The 16,760-nt window shown below is 45.4% G+C and overlaps 1 protein-coding gene across 3 annotated transcripts in view; it reads right to left on the bottom strand.

Moving 5' to 3' along the window:
* Positions 1–16,760, bottom strand: part of PLXND1 (plexin D1) — a 73,045-nt gene that overhangs the window by 17,674 nt on the left and 38,611 nt on the right. For all 3 annotated transcript variants that reach the window (XM_075287290.1, XM_075287291.1, XM_075287292.1), the window contains exons 5-21: positions 15,257–15,389; positions 14,826–15,006; positions 14,184–14,292; positions 14,003–14,099; positions 8,066–8,170; positions 7,093–7,182; positions 6,134–6,227; positions 4,730–4,893; positions 4,424–4,575; positions 3,816–3,915; positions 3,300–3,439; positions 2,975–3,148; positions 2,670–2,760; positions 2,102–2,377; positions 1,871–2,020; positions 294–408; positions 83–190 (exon numbers count right to left, since the gene is read on the bottom strand). In XM_075287290.1, coding sequence (XP_075143391.1) covers positions 83–190; positions 294–408; positions 1,871–2,020; positions 2,102–2,377; positions 2,670–2,760; positions 2,975–3,148; positions 3,300–3,439; positions 3,816–3,915; positions 4,424–4,575; positions 4,730–4,893; positions 6,134–6,227; positions 7,093–7,182; positions 8,066–8,170; positions 14,003–14,099; positions 14,184–14,292; positions 14,826–15,006; positions 15,257–15,389 — 2,279 coding nt within the window. The remainder of the gene's footprint in view (positions 1–82; positions 191–293; positions 409–1,870; positions 2,021–2,101; positions 2,378–2,669; positions 2,761–2,974; positions 3,149–3,299; positions 3,440–3,815; positions 3,916–4,423; positions 4,576–4,729; positions 4,894–6,133; positions 6,228–7,092; positions 7,183–8,065; positions 8,171–14,002; positions 14,100–14,183; positions 14,293–14,825; positions 15,007–15,256; positions 15,390–16,760) is intronic.

Below are 16,760 nucleotides of genomic sequence, written 5' to 3'. Positions count from 1 at the left end.
CATGCATTTCCAAATACCCCAGCACATGTAGTAATAAAGCAATGTTGTCCCTGCACAGAAGATTCTTTGCTTCATTCTTTACCTTTGCGGATCTCCTCTCGTATCTGTGACTCCATCTCCTCCATCTGCACCAGCGTCTTCTGCCAGTAGCGCTCAGCCCTGCGACTCTTGGTGCAGAAAACAAAGAGAGCTAAAAGATGAGAAAGTGGAGAGTTAACATCCCAGAGGTGGAGCGGCTCCATGGTGTGACCCAATGAGGGAACAGGTCAGAAGATATCGGGTGCAGAACTTACCCACTACACAGAGGAGTAACAGTACGATGAAGACCACGATGGAGACGATGATGGACATCTCTACCCCGGCCAGGTGCAGCATGGTGATCGTCTGGTTAAACTTACCCACTTGTATCTAGAATGCAAAAAAGTATATAGAAATAAATAAATACACACATATATAGATGCAGTGACACTACAGGCAGCGGGAAATGACACTCGTATCAGTCAGGCTGAAAGTGACTACACACTCATACCACCTGCAAATGACAACCTGACAACTTCACACTCAGGTTTCACAAGGGAAAGTGTCGCCGTCACCATTGAATAAATATTTATTTAAAAATCTATCTGCATATGAAAATGATCCGCATAACAGTCTGCATGTAATAATAATATGCACAGAAAAATGACACGTGCAAAAATCTGCATAGAAAGATATGTAAAGTAATCTGCATAGAAACATACTGTGCATATAATAAGGATCTGCATATTTTATCTGCCTATAGCAATAATCCACCAAATAATCTGTACATGGAAATAATGGCTGCACATAGTAATATTCTGCATGTAATAACCTCACGGTCTGCATACACAAACAATAAATAGAGAGTTAGCTGGATCCATGCCCGCATCCTCCACCAAAAAAATAAAATAGAAAATTATACAGTAAAGGGAAGGCTATAGGACTGGGGTAAAAATGACATTAGACATAACGGTGCCCAGGTTAGTAAATTGGAAGTAAATGAAATTCCAAATATTCTACTTAGACTAATGTAATAAATGGATGTCCATAAAGGGTTAAAGCTAAGCGCACCCAAGGAAGAGGTACAGCATAGACTTGGTGGTGCAATGTAAAGTCAACATTAGCTAATCAATATCACAAATTATGCAGATTGGGCAGGAGCCTAGAAATGGGCGGGACTTCTTGTACCAATCTGCACCGCCCACTTGACTAAAGATTGGACAACATTGATATTTTTTGGGTTGCATGCATTCACTTGAATGGGACTAAACTGCAATAGCAAAGACAACCAGATGACTAGAAAGGCACAAAAGACACAAAAAAACCCACAAAGCTTTTCTTTTCATGGACAGCCCCTTTAACATGGAGACCCCTTAAAGAACAGCACATCTATTGAGTTCATACTTGTTCTTAGCCTAGCGGGGAATTTTGTGTTTTTAGGGGATTTCAGCCATTTGCTAGCAATGACAGGCACCCATCATCTGACCAGACGGCCGGAAAACACTGTCATGTAGATGTAACGCCAAGAATAGAGAACAAGGGTCATTTCTTCCTATCTGATGAGGGTTGTGGTTACCGCCTGGCAGCATGTGACCCGTCTGCATTACTACTGATCTGCTGTAGCTCTGGGTCATGAGACAAAGAACAAGTCCAGCTGGAGAATCTCAGCTATTACATGGGTAACGTCCAACATGGCTGCCCCACATCACTGGTTTAGGATCTCAGTCAGTGGTTGTTAGTCAGGGACTAAATCATGCAGAATTCACATTGTCCATTTAAAGGGATTGCTCACTGTAGAGGGTCTCAGAGATTATTGGTAAGACTTGAGGAGTCCGGCGCGGTTATCACTTACCGTGACGGGTAGGTAGTGGTCTGCGGAGCTCAGGGACTCATTGATGCTACAGTGGATCACTTTGTCATTGAAGACAATCAGCTCGCAGGGGATTTGTCCGACCTTCACTTGATATTCCTCCACCCTCAAGCCAAGATCGTCATGTTCTTTCTGTAACAAGAAAGACGATTAGACAAGAATCGAACCTCATTAACTCCATGTTGGCTGGGCCGACACATCAGAATCTCTCACATGTATCACTAGAGTCAGCGGTTCCCCAACGTGGTGCTTGATCAACTTCTCCTTCTTGGCGGTGAAGAACATTGGGTCGGGTTGGTACTCGAGGCTGAACCTGTCGTCGTCTAGATGTTCCTCTGCGCTCAGGTCATCACTGAGGTCGGGTCTCTCATCGGACACATAGACACCATTGATGTAGAAGCCCACACTGACGTTTTTTCTCTCCATGGTGGAGTTTGGAGCAGTGGGGGATGGGCAGGTGATCGTGACATCGCTGAGGACGGTGCAGTTCTAGAAAGGGAAATACAAGGTTCAGAAAAAGGGGTTTCCCACCACAGACACTGATTGTTGGGTGTGACTGAGGGGACCCCAGCATTCAGGACAAGTGGTAGGCCAATACTCTAGTCACTGCTATGGGACCTGGACATGCACCACCGCTTTGGGGTCAACATTCTCATTATCTCTGAGGTTCTCCAGACATATATCTGCTCTCGGTCTAATTTCTCACACAAGTTATTTTTGTGTCTACAGCCGTGTAAAACCAAACCCACTCAATTTCCCAGATGTCGTCTTGGCCACTCACCATTACTCCTCCCTTATGATTTTTGATCTTTATCTTTATATCTTGCACCATGTCGAACCTTTCTCCGGTCAAGGTGATGATTCGGCCACCACTGAGGACAACAGAAAACATATTGTAGGCGTGAAAATTGTGCACTCTTGACCTTCCGCACATCTTGGATGGGACATCATCTGAACACAGGCGCCATTTATGGTACAGAGACCGTGCCCATCAGACAAGGAAAGCAAAGGTCAATCTGAGGCCGCCTAATGTACTAGGACCTGATACAGCCCAAATCATGGTGTGGATCCTGGAGACATCCCTACCTCATGTGACTGCTCCTTGGCTCCATACTTCTGATCACAGGGTTCTCCTTGTACTGGAAGGTGAGGTTACCATTAAGACACGACCTTTGTTCAAACTGGACACAGACACTGACGCCCATGGTGGGAATGGACGCCATTGCTGGAACAGTACAGCGAATACTGCTCTCCACACGCCTGGTAGGAAAACAGAGGAGAAGACATGAAGACCAAGGATGGAAACCAGTTAGGAGAAGGACATGGAGATTTTGGCAACATAGGAAACCTTTAAGAAAAGTACAAGACTAGAGGAGACCTAGTGAGATGATGAGGTTTATCTGCAACTCACACAAGGTCTCTGCAGTCCATGGTCTCATTAAAGAGGACGCGGACTTCTCCACCGATGTCCAGCTGCTTGCCAGAGATGGTGATCTTTGTTCCTCCAGCTTTCGGGCCAAGATTTGGAAACAAACTGAAGACTTCTGGTAACTGCAAACAGCCAAATTAAGAAAGATTTGATTTTCTTTGAGGTTCCTTAAGACGTCCTCCACTGCCTCTGGTAACTACTATGGCTGCTACACTGGTAGTTACGTGACCAATATCAATGGATCCTTTACAGAGTCATTAATGGAGCACTCCGAGCAAAACTGATACAATGTGTCATGTCTAGTGCAGGATCTGAGAGGGCGGAGCCTGACACAAAGTATCAATGGACTCCAAAGAGTATCCCTGTGTCATGCTCTGCCCCCTCAGACCCTGCACTAGGCCTAATACAATGTATGACTTCCACCTGGAGTGCTCCTTTAAGGTCACTTCTAGCATTGACATTATGGATTCCAATATGATGGGGTAGCTCAATCCTTACCATATAGGAATATTTCTCCTTGGATCGCCCTCTCCCATTGACGTCCACGGTCACCCAGTCACTGAGCTCTGTCGGGGTCTCTCCGGTTATGCACACGATCCTGGACATACAGAACACGTCACATACAACGTACACAACACGTCTATAGGTCCGTGTAATGAGGAGCTGACACCATAGTTAACCATGTAATATTACACCATATATCTATGTCATGTGATGACTGAAGAAATGCCTGAGCTTTTATTCTGTATCCTGACATGCTATTGTCTGCTCTTATCAGCCATTTACACAGAAATATCACAATGGGGATAATCACTCAACTCTTCTAGTGTCCTGAATGGTAAATCTGACTAGTTACATGAAAGCACAGAATGCATGACTGCATAACTACCAAGATGTGCTTTTCAGAAGTCTGGGAAAGCTGAGTGATATTTCCTGAAATGGCGGCAACATTGGCCGTCACCCAGCTTTCCCAGACTCCTGAATACAAAATCAGTGGGCATTCAGGATCTGAGACCCCAAGTCATACCCTGAAAGGAGAGGGCCTGACAACCCGTGTGTGAGCTGGTTGTCAGGAGGATGACTATATAATGTTACTGTGCACTCACTCTTCAGACACCAGATATCTCTCCATGACGGGGTAACAAGGAACGTCTCCGATCTTCACCTTGTCAACAATGTCGCTAAATCGACTCCCAAGATTGCGCCCCTGTATAGTGAGCAGCGTTCCTCCGAGCAGGGGGCCGCTCACCGGCTCTATCTGCAAAGACAAGGAAATGAGCAAACCGCTTTATTAAAATTCCATGAGCTGCCGAGCGATTCCCCGCGGCCCCCGGTAATGTGTCCGGATTTATGAGCCAGATCTCTTCATTCTGGTAATGATCTGGTCTGCACGGGAAAAACATTAGCGCTACCTTCCTAATCTCCGGGGGTGGACAGGTGTTCTGGACGGGCAGCAGTTCACTGTTCAGCCTGCAGGAGGCGCTGCTCTCACTCCATGTGCACAGGTGTCCTAAATCTGTCCGTCCGAGACACCGGGAGCAGTCTGTGGTGTCCGAGGCGCAGTTATAGACTTCAACTGTAAGACACAATGCAGATCAGTGAGGAGGGGGAGCGCAGAGAAGCCACAAAATCAGGAGAGCTCCCCCTATGAGGTCGACCTGTAATATGGGAGGGGGCTACATGTGATGCCTATGGTTAATTATCTTTACGTTCTTCTTATGTTAGACCTGCAATAAACCGTGTCACATTCAGGTCTGGCTGTTTAGGGACGGGTCTGTCGACACAACGCTGACTGATTCCAAGTAGCAAGCAGCAGAATTGTGAATGCAGCTCTGGATGTGACTGGAGTGTAACCCCCCACTTTATGTGCTGATTATATGTAGGTGCTGCAGCAGTTCTGTGAGGATACATCATACAGAGACTGATATGAGGACCAGGCAGGTGTCGCCACAGGGGATTGTACAGGTGAGGATACTGAAAAATTTGCACAATTTTCAGTAAGTTTTGCAAACTTTCCTGCAGAAAGACTATGTGCAAGGGAGAACACCGAGCCTACCGGCTGCATACAGGCCAGGGCAATACACTGCAAAAACGTCTTTCCAAAGATGATCCTTTACAGTGCGTCTGCTCTTCGTCCCTGCAGACAGTCTGCCGGGGTCATCCTACAGCCCATATATCCTATGTGTTTACTGTACAGCTCACCCCCTGTCTGCACAATGGCGTAAAAAACGATTCGACATCCCCAAAGCCTGAACTCCCTGACTCGTCCTCCCACACTGATAAAACTTCCGGAGCCTTTCTTGGGGGGGAATTTTATGACTTGGTAGAGGGGAAGGGGCCGAGTTCAGCAGCCTGTTATCATCCTCAGCTGTCTGCTTGTATATAGTATATATCATGTAGTGTAAGAATGACAGGGCGGCCTCCCTGAAAGGCATACACCAGAGGACAGTCATCCTGCCATACATCATTTACACAGCAGGGGGCAGCAAAGAGCACAAGACAAAGCCCCTCCCAGTATGGAGGAATATGAAATCCCTGCTGCAGTCTGAGGACTAACAAAGGTATTTAGCACAACCTCTGCTATAAATTGTCATTGCCGAGTAACTCGGGGACATTCACTGTATCATCCATGTTAATATCAGTCCTGTCTGGAGTTGCCCTTTAAATTTTGCCAGCTCAGTCAGCAAGTCATTGCACATTACTGCCTCACCTGGGTCCGGCTGTCACTGCCTGATTTTATCCATATGTGATAGAATAACACAATAAATCCAACACAATAAACCTAATAGGCGACCTCACAAACGCCATTATCTCACCCGTCAGCGTGTCCGGATTGTCAAGAAATTGTCCAGAATGGTCCATTAGCTGCAAATTCACCGGGAATTTCTGGCTGCTCTCCGAGGTGTGGAGCTGAGGGGAGGAACAGAACGGGCGGTCAGTGCTGGGCTCAGGAGACAGATGTATAGCGCCCCCTCTGGAGATGGCCCCTGAGATGGGCGCAGCGCTCCTATAGACTGCAGGGGAGGGCGCCGCGGGTCTGGGATCAGATACTACCAATGCAGGGACATCATGGAAACAAATGGGTGTCAATACTGTAGGCTGATTTACCATTCAGGAGTCTTGCACAGCTGGGTGACAACTAATATGGCTGCCATTGGAAGCATGCCACCCAGCTTTTCCAGGCTCCTGAATGACAAATTATTTTAGTTGCGTGATGATACAGCCAAAGCTCCCTTATATGTATAACAGGGCCAATTACCTTTCAGGAGTCTTGGGAAGTTGGGTAATAACCAATATGGATGCCATTATAGGCATAGCAAGCCATCCTACTGATACAATTATCCATCCAATGCACCCTTATTATTACATTATATTGGGCGTATTTGTAATTCAGGACTCTCAGAAAGCTGGGTGACAACACTTTAGGAGGGCAGGATTTATTGTATGTACAGGGAGCTGTGGGGGGAGCAGAAGATATAGCGGTGCCCAGTATATGGATGGTGATGGTTAGAGGGGGGTCTGGTCCGGATTGTATACTGTGGAGCACATGTCATGTGGGGCAGGGTATACAGTATGGACGGGGTGATGGTTAGAGGGGGGTCTGGCACAGATTTTGCACTGGGCCCGGTGACTGCAGCACACATGTCACTTCCATGAAGCCATTATCCCAGCACTATAGACACAATGGGGTCAGTGTACACCCTATAGGCTGGCGGTGACACACACCGGGTGACACTATGGCCCATGTACCCATATAGACGACCATTCTCCTCACCAGGACGTTGCTGCACAAGACAGACGTGTAATTCAACCATCTGGCCGGGAACGTCTGTTCTGCTCCAAAGTCACATTCCAAGGCGAGATCCTAGAGGGTGAGAGACATAGGAAACATCTGCAGCGTCGCCATCGTCACGCTGTACGAGCCCCTCTGGGTCTGTGACCACTCAGCTCCCCCATGTATAGCCTCATCGCTGTGCTTATGTCTAGGGGAACACTAGGGGACTGGTCACACTTTGTGCTCATATCGCATTTTAAACATATTTTTTGCAAATTCCTGCGCTGTCCTATGGCCAGATGAAGACACAGGGGAATGAATATACAATGTCCAGGCGGTCAGGAACAAATGTGATTAGATAGTCATTGATATGCGTACCCAGGAGGCGGAGTTATGTTGCAAAATTGTGACTTAAAGGGCAACTCCATCCAAAAACAATCAAAGATTTGGGTATAGTAGGTCATAATATATACAAAACACTCCCTTCCTGGAATGTAATTATGGTGGGACGAGTACAGAGACATTCTGCGTGGAGTCACCCAACATGTGTCAATTAATGATCATAATTGGAATGAAGGAGATAACGAGTCACCAGACCCCCGAAATAAACCACCCGGGTGACATATGTTCATATCTAAAAAGGGGATCCAGAATTACAAAAAAATGGCTTCTTTCTTCCTTCCAAAAACAGCGCCACCTCAGGTTATGTGCGGTATATCTGCGCAGCGTTATTCACTGCAATACCAGACACGACCTATGGACATGTGTGGCACTGTATTACTAGTCCTGGACAACCCCGGCTTTAACATTGAGGGACCTGGACAAAATTTGCAATACTATTCGTGATGAGAGTAAAAAGGGCGGGGCTGTGACAACTTTTTAGAAACAAATGTCACCATAAAAGTGAAAGGGAAGTAGCTTACAGGATTTTGCCCTCGCTCCTGACCGTGTTAACGTCCAGTGGATACGTTACCTGGGACATGTTGACATTTGCCACCGACAGGATGAAGTCCTTGGTGATCCCCGTGGGTGTAGGTACAAGGTGGCCGGTGGTGATCTGGGGACAGTCTGTGCTGTTCTATGGAAGAGACATAAAGAGGTCAGTAAGCTGCCGCACAGCTGCCCATAGTAGTGCTGGCAAACCCTTTGGATATTAAGTATCTTTTTGTTGCATTTTATGTTACTCTCATATATTTGTGTTCCATCTGTTGATAATTTAAGGGTATTTTTGCAATCACACCTCCCCAAACATTGCTCGTGGCAATCAGCCCCCATACCCATAATGCACTGCAGGAGGGGCACACGACATCACGTCCTAATACTTATTACAGAATGAACTTTTTGAGATGGGATTTATCCTGCAAATGACTGTAAATAGGGAGTTATCAGCTTGGCTCAGGCCCGGGGTCTCGGCTGACCTTGTGCTGATGACTTGGTTATTATCCTGGTACAAAATCTAAACACAACACACAAATCAGTCTGGGGTCAAAGGACAAGGAGACGGCATCACATGACCAAATGGCATGGGGCGGGGAGATCAGGTTGCCCCGGCTTCTTTATGCCGTCTGGTACCCTATACGCTCATATAGGCACATATTTTTTTTACTTTTGCAATACCTTTTTATTAGGGCTTTCAGCAACCAGCCTGGCATTAGTTTAGATGAAAGCAACATACAGAAAAGTGTGCAAACTTGTGCAGGACTTGTCAACAGGACAGAAGGGAAGAAAATGCGCTAATCCTCCAATATAAAGACTACAATACGTATGGCAGGAAGCGGAGTGGGCCGACGCATTTCTTCAGTCTCAGGTCATAAGATCTCTTGGGATTTTATACTGTACTCTTATTGTTCCATGTCCAAGTTTCCTCCAATTCACGGCGCTCGGCAAACAATAAGCGGAGTCTTTGGAGCTTCCGTTTGGGAGATCACGGACATGGACAGGTGACCTCGGCTATTTTTACGTGACTTTATTTTGGATTGATAGTGTGTGGTCTGAGATAGGAGGAATCCGGGGCTTTGTACCATGGAGGAGGACGCTCGCAGGAATGTCAGGATGATGAGATTTTGGCCCAGAGTCAGGAGTAGTAACAGAGCCCTCGAGGGGCCTGAAGACTAAATGTAATGCAAGAGTTTCTAAAAAATTCCAAAAAGTAATAAAAATTAAGCAAAAATAATTCAGCACATCGACCCCTCCGCTGTGTCTGTTCAGCTTTATGCTAGAGACAAATATGCAAATAAGTCAAAAACTTGCTCTAGCGCCACCCTTTGGAAGGAAACGCCCTATAGATCTGTTCCTGGTTGTCCAGAAACCTAGTGGCATGATCTGGGATTAAAGACAAGTCAGGAGATCTCCTCCAAGAGCAAAAGAGTCCCCTTTGTAATAGGTCGGTCTTAGTAGGTCTGTCCCAATTCTCAGACCCCGGACCTTGTGTATGGGAGGCAGCAGCCCATGAATCATAGAAGCATTCATAATACTGCAAAGCAGGGTGCAGTCCGGCCAGGTGAGAGCTCTAACACATGGGTGTGCAAGGAGACGGCCGTCTGGTGCACAGGGACTTGCAAATCCCTTTCCCTGTATGATCTCATTTGCATAGGATTTCCCATCAGGCATTGCCACTCTCCCTAAGTGTACAGATCACTGTAATAATATGATCTTATATAATACATGAAGCCCAAACCTACAGGAAATGCCGCTCATTCTGAGTAAACCGTCAACGCGCTCAACCCTCTTGTGTATACAAACAATTTTTTCGGCCGTAACCCCGCATACCTCATACTGTGTGAAAAACACTGCAGACGAGTAGAGACGAAGTGTGTGAATTGTATGTACGGCCATAGAGGGAGCTAAATACGTTTCAGATGTTCCGGGCTGTGATCTATCAGTGGATGTATATGACAGATCCCTGCGAGTTCTCACGTCAACTGGACATTAAAAAAATCCAAAAACCTCTCCAGCCAGCGGGCCTGATGCGGCTGGTAATTAGATAACGAGTTTTCAGACCATCTTTTCTAATTAAGGGATGAGATTGCTCAGTAAAAGAAGATTCAATTTCAGTCCTGGTGCAGGGTCCGCCTAATGGGATTATGGCCGAGGCCTCACAGATCGGGCAGCGGCCTCATTAGTTTATGTTGTTTTGCACGGACACCTTGGTAACTCTCGGGGCGCGAGCTAATGAGCAACTAATCTCTTTGTTTGCTGAGTCTTAAATGGCAGCTGCAGCGACAGGGACAGAAGATTAAACACCCGCTGCGAGGACAGGACAGGATAGGACCGCCACCAAACCCCCCCCCCCCCCTTCCCCCCCCCCCCAGGAGAAAGATTTTGGATTGTTTTTGCTACTTGAATACTTTAAAATTCTTGTATGTACTAAACATATGGGCGAAGAAGCAACAAGTGGCAAGAAAGTATCATCTGTACATAGACGTACAGCCATCTGGTGTGGGGAAAAGTATCTGCACCCTGTATTGTAGGAGCCCAAGTGAGCTGACAACATGTATGCTAACTGTATCAGTGAGCGCAGCTCTGGAGTATAATACAGGATAAGTAATGTAATGTATGTACACAGTGACTGCACCAGCAGAATAGTGAGCGCAGCTCTGGAGTATAATACAGGATAAGTAATGTAATGTATGTACACAGTGACTGCACCAGCAGAATAGTGAGCGCAGCTCTGGGGTATAATACAGGATAAGTAATGTAATGTATGTACACAGTGACTGCACCAGCAGAATAGTGAGCGCAGCTCTGGGGTATAATACAGGATAAGTAATGTAATGTATGTACACAGTGACTGCACCAGCAGAATAGTGAGCGCAGCTCTGCAGTATAATACAGGATAAGTAATGTATGTACACAGTGACTGCACCAGCAGAATAGTGAGCGCAGCTCTGCAGTATAATACAGGATAAGTAATGTAATGTATGTACACAGTGACTGTACCAGCAGAATAGTGAGCGCAGCTCTGGAGTATAATACAGGATAAGTAATGTAATGTATGTACACAGTGACTGTACCAGCAGAATAGTGAGCGCAGCTCTGGAGTATAATACAGGATAAGTCATGTAATGTATGTACACAGTGACTGTACCAGCAGAATAGTGAGCGCAGCTCTGGAGTATAATACAGGATAAGTAATGTAATGTATGTACACAGTGACTGTACCAGCAGAATAGTGAGCGCAGCTCTGCAGTATAATACAGGATAAGTAATGTATGTACACAGTGACTGCACCAGCAGAATAGTGAGCGCAGCTCTGCAGTATAATACAGGATAAGTAATGTATGTACACAGTGACTGCACCAGCAGAATAGTGAGCGCAGCTCTGGAGTATAATACAGGATAAGTAATGTAATGTATGTACACAGTGACTGTACCAGCAGAATAGTGAGCGCAGCTCTGGAGTATAATACAGGATAAGTAATGTAATATATGTACACAGTGACTGCACCAGCAGAATAGTGAGCGCAGCTCTGGAGTATAATACAGGATAAGTAATGTAATGTATGTACACAGTGACTGTACAGCAGAATAGTGAGCGCAGCTCTGGAGTATAATACAGGATAAGTAATGTAATGTATGTACACAGTGACTGCACCAGCAGAATAGTGAGCGCAGCTCTGGGGTATAATACAGGATAAGTAATGTAATGTATGTACACAGTGACTGCACCAGCAGAATAGTGAGCGCAGCTCTGGAGTATAATACAGGATAAGTAATGTAATGTATGTACACAGTGACTGCACCAGCAGAATAGTGAGCGCAGCTCTGGAGTATAATACAGGATAAGTAATGTAATGTATGTACACAGTGACTGCACCAGCAGAATAGTGAGCGCAGCTCTGGAGTATAATACAGGATAAGTAATGTAATGTATGTACACAGTGACTGTACCAGCAGAATAGTGAGCGCAGCTCTGGAGTATAATACAGGATAAGTAATGTAATGTATGTACACAGTGACTGTACCAGCAGAATAGTGAGCACAGCTCTGGAGTATAATACAGGATAAGTAATGTAATGTATGTACACAGTGACTGTACCAGCAGAATAGTGAGCGCAGCTCTGGGGTATAATACAGGATAAGTAATGTAATGTATGTACACAGTGACTGCACCGGCAGAATAGTGAGTGCAGCTCTGGAGTATAATACAGGAGAAGTAATGTAATGTATGTACACAGTGACTGCACCAGCAGAATAGTGAGCGCAGCTCTGGAGTATAATACAGGATAAGTAATGTAATGTATGTACACAGTGACTGCACCAGCAGAATATTGAGCGCAGCTCTGGAGTATAATACAGGATAAGTAATGTAATGTATGTACACAGTGACTGTACCAGCAGAATAGTGAGCACAGCTCTGGAGTATAATACAGGATAAGTAATGTATGTATGTACACAGTGACTGTACCAGCAGAATAGTGAGTGCAGCTCTGGAGTATAATACAGGATAAGTAATGTAATGTATGTACACAGTGACTGCACCAGCAGAATAGTGAGCGCAGCTCTGGAGTATAATACAGGATAAGTAATGTAATGTATGTACACAGTGACTGCACCAGCAGAATAGTGAGAGCAGCTCTGGAGTATAATACAGGATAAGTAATGTAATGTATGTACACAGTGACTGCACCAGCAGAATAGTGAGCGCAGCTCTGGAGTATAATAACAAAAGTAATGTAATGTATGTACACAGTGACTGTACCAGCAGAATAGTGAGCACAGCTCTGGAGTATAATACAGGATAAGTAATGTATGTATGTACACAGTGACTGTACCAGCAGAATAGTGAGTGCAGCTCTGGAGTATAATACAGGATAAGTAATGTAATGTATGTACACAGTGACTGCACCAGCAGAATAGTGAGCGCAGCTCTGGAGTATAATACAGGATAAGTAATGTAATGTATGTACACAGTGACTGCACCAGCAGAATAGTGAGAGCAGCTCTGGAGTATAATACAGGATAAGTAATGTAATGTATGTACACAGTGACTGCACCAGCAGAATAGTGAGCGCAGCTCTGGAGTATAATAACAAAAGTAATGTAATGTATGTACACAGTGACTGTACCAGCAGAATAGTGAGCACAGCTCTGGAGTATAATACAGGATAAGTAATGTAATGTATGTACACAGTGACTGCACCAGCAGAATAGTGAGCGCAGCTCTGGAGTATAATAACAAAAGTAATGTAATTTTTTTTTTTTTTTTTGCAATATGACAAATATATATATATATATATATATATATATATATATATATATATATATATATATAATCAAATACATAGTGGTTTATAAAGGTGGACATGCCCTTTAAAAAACAAACAACACCAAGCCGATCCTCGTGTATTACCACTGGAAGAAAATGTGGTTCAAATGTAGAGACAAGTGCTTGCTCACCTGGGTGGGTTGTGAGGAGGTCACAACAACCCAAAAAGCCTTGAGAGCAAGCAAGTCCAGGGAATGTAGAATAAGGTGGAGGGCAGCAGCTGCAGGACCGTTACACGAACGGGAACGTACAACGAAAAATTGGGGCTGGCCTGATACAATGATCGGCCTGAAGAACAGCGCTCACCCAGAAGATGACAGAAATATCTTTAATAACAAGCAAGCATGCAAGCATGTTTGGAGCCATCCAGGCCAGTGACTGTGCACTTGAGGAAGGACTACCATATGTCCGAAACGCGTTGTGCTGTTCCATTTGTTATTAAAGATATTTCTGTCATCTTCTGGGTGAGCGCTGTTCTTCAGGCCGATCATTGTATCAGGCCAGCCCCAATTTTTCGTTATGCCCTTTAAAAAGTCAATGCTGCTCATAGGCAGTTTTGCAGTTCAAAATCCCCCGTCATGTAAGGTTTATGGGGTTGCAGGATTCTAGTAATGGATCAGACTGGGATCTCTTATTTCTTACCTGGACAATGAGGTCGCACCGTGTGGTGTTGTACAGGCACTTTTGTTGCTTCTCACACCACTTGCATGGCCAGGGAGAGGTCACACAGCTCGTGCACCTGCAATATTTTTGGGATTGAGATTAGGAAATGTTGCATATCAGGGAATTTCTACAATAAAATCCAGATTTGGAGGAATCTTACGATGTTTTCCGGTGGATCCTTTGTGTTTTTTCACAATCAAAGATGACAAAGTTCTGCTGAGCGATGTGGATCCCGTCTACAGTGACGGCCATTCTAACAGTCACATGATCTGGAGGATACACATGGGGGGGGGGGGGTGAGGACTTATGGAAATATAAATACAGAAATTGCTTTTACAAACCCTTTCTCGCTGGGATGTCATCTGTCCTGGAAACTACACAGTCTATGACAGGTGCGGGTTACTGTGGTGAAAGGCTGACTTATTGGGCAATTTCACGCCAATCTGACCATTAACCACGGCTATTCTGTTCTCGCAGTTTCATGGTAATTTGTCCATTAAAGGGGTTTCCTGTCCTGCGTAGCTACAGCTTCCATACTGTATAGAAACAGAAACTCCTTCCCTAGTCCTGCTCACAGTTTTGTTACAATGTATCAGGCCACGGCCAATCTTCATGACTTCTCCGATGTCCAATCAAAACACATCAGGAACACAAACCTCTCTCCTGTCTCGCTAGTTTGCAACAATGTATCAATGCAGGTAAATTGTATACAATTGTAACAAAACCCCCGCTGTGAGAAATAACTGTTACTATGGGACTGTGAACTAGCATTGTTCCAGACCAGACAGTGTTTGCAACGTACCTTGATCTTCAGGGAATGCTGGGATTTGGTCTTTTGGAAGAAAAGCACAACGGGCAAAGTGCTGGGAAGTTTCGGCATCATAAATGGTGTTGGCTGGCATGGACACGCCATTGCCATAGTCACAGGACGTGTTCATGGGCACCAGGCTGGGGAGGCTCCCTGTGATTTGTAGGAGGATTGTCTGAGAGAGAAGACACAACGTGTCAGATCAGCAAATGTAGTGATACGTGACCACAACTCACACTCATATGCAGGCAGTTATATAGGAGCCAATGTAGCAGTCACCCTCACAGAGGCGCTATAGATTCCTGACTTTGATTGGTATATATGTATGTGCATCCATGCCCACGCTATGACAAGATCTTGCTGCCCCCCCCCCGCCCTCTATAGTAACAGGTGTGAATACCCCTCTACGTAGATATTACTATCACCTGGGTATCAGAGGACACGTCAATCTCTTTGGGGATCACTTGTACTGCCGGACACCGCTCTACACCATCATTGCTTGGGCCGGTCCAGAATGTGGCCTCTTTAGAATTCTGACATTCCTGCTGGATGGTGCACCTGTATATACACACGAGAACCGCCATAGGTTATATGTAATGTATACGCTGCATACACTGCCCCCTATACATCACCCTCTGGAGCTGCAGAATTAGCAGAGACAATGGAAAATTTCAGAGGTTAATAGAAGCAAACTGAAGTGAAATTAATGAGACTGATACGGTCTGAGCCGGAATAGAGATGAGTAATTAGCCGCGTATCGGACACTTTCGCTTCCGGTGACCTTCACAACTCAGTGACAGTATCTGAAGCTGCCGTCAGCGCTCGCGGCATATATTAATCCTCCGCCTAATTAATCAGATGGAAGCCTGAGAGTGAACCTGGGGCGTCAGCCGTGATTTACCTCCGGTCCGCTAATGAGCACATTCTATACTGCCGGCCCCCGCGTGATTACATTCTGTGCCGCTAACAGGTGACGGCCGCTACCGCACATGACATATTAAGATCTCTACAACCGCATCACATCATGGCGTGCAAATGGAAAAATTAGCGGCTTGTTCAATCGGGGGTGTGTCATGGAATCTACAACCACTGAACGTTGCGGCAACATTGTTACAATTGGCCCAAAAAGTCCACTATGGCTGGTGTTTTAGGAGGTGCACGGTAAGGGGTGTGGCTAAAAGCAGAAGAGGAGGGCTGAGGGTGGGTCTAGGAGGAGGCAAGAACAGGGGGCTACAGGAGCTGGTTTTGTGTCCCAAAGAATATCATTCCCATCTTGCAGTATCTGCCTCTTTAATGGCCGACATCCAATATGAAATATTTTTTGCAAAGCCTGAGTATGTGATTTCTCCTCTCAAATGTCCCAAAAATGTGCACAAAGATGAACTATTGCAAGCCCTTTCTGGAGAAGGAGCCGACAAACCTACCCCAACTCCCAATCCAAGAGGCTCTACAATAGTATGGAACTGATTCATTTCTGGAATGGCCCGCCATGGCCCCGATAGAACCTGCCCTTACATAATAATGAGCTAGCAAAAGACACCCAAATTTAAGTGCACTATCATCTACTTCCTCAGGGTTGTTGGAGCGTGAGCCCCAGAATCAGCTTTTCTGTTGAACCCAAGATCTCTAATTGATGTCTCCTGTTGTCAAACATTAAGGAGAGCATGTCTTGGTCATGTCTTGTAAGTGTACTGACAGTACAGACCTCCTGAGAAACAAACATGAGGTTTGGTTCTCCCAAAAGAGGGAAGTTTAGCTGCAGAGAGAAGAGGTGGAAAACTGGACAACAACTGACAATCCCCAAGACCTCAAACAAGAGCACCACAACCTGACCAAGTATTGTGGAACAAGTTACAAAATATCCAAGTGATGTTCTGGTGAATGTGACATCTTAAGAAAACATAAAGGAGAAATCTTTCCAGATAACCA

This window comes from Leptodactylus fuscus, chromosome 9 (genome assembly GCF_031893055.1).
Source record: "Leptodactylus fuscus isolate aLepFus1 chromosome 9, aLepFus1.hap2, whole genome shotgun sequence".
NCBI lineage: Eukaryota > Metazoa > Chordata > Amphibia > Anura > Leptodactylidae > Leptodactylus > Leptodactylus fuscus.
The sequence above is the reverse complement of the archived record's forward strand: the minus strand, read 5'-3'. Positions and strand labels throughout refer to the sequence as shown.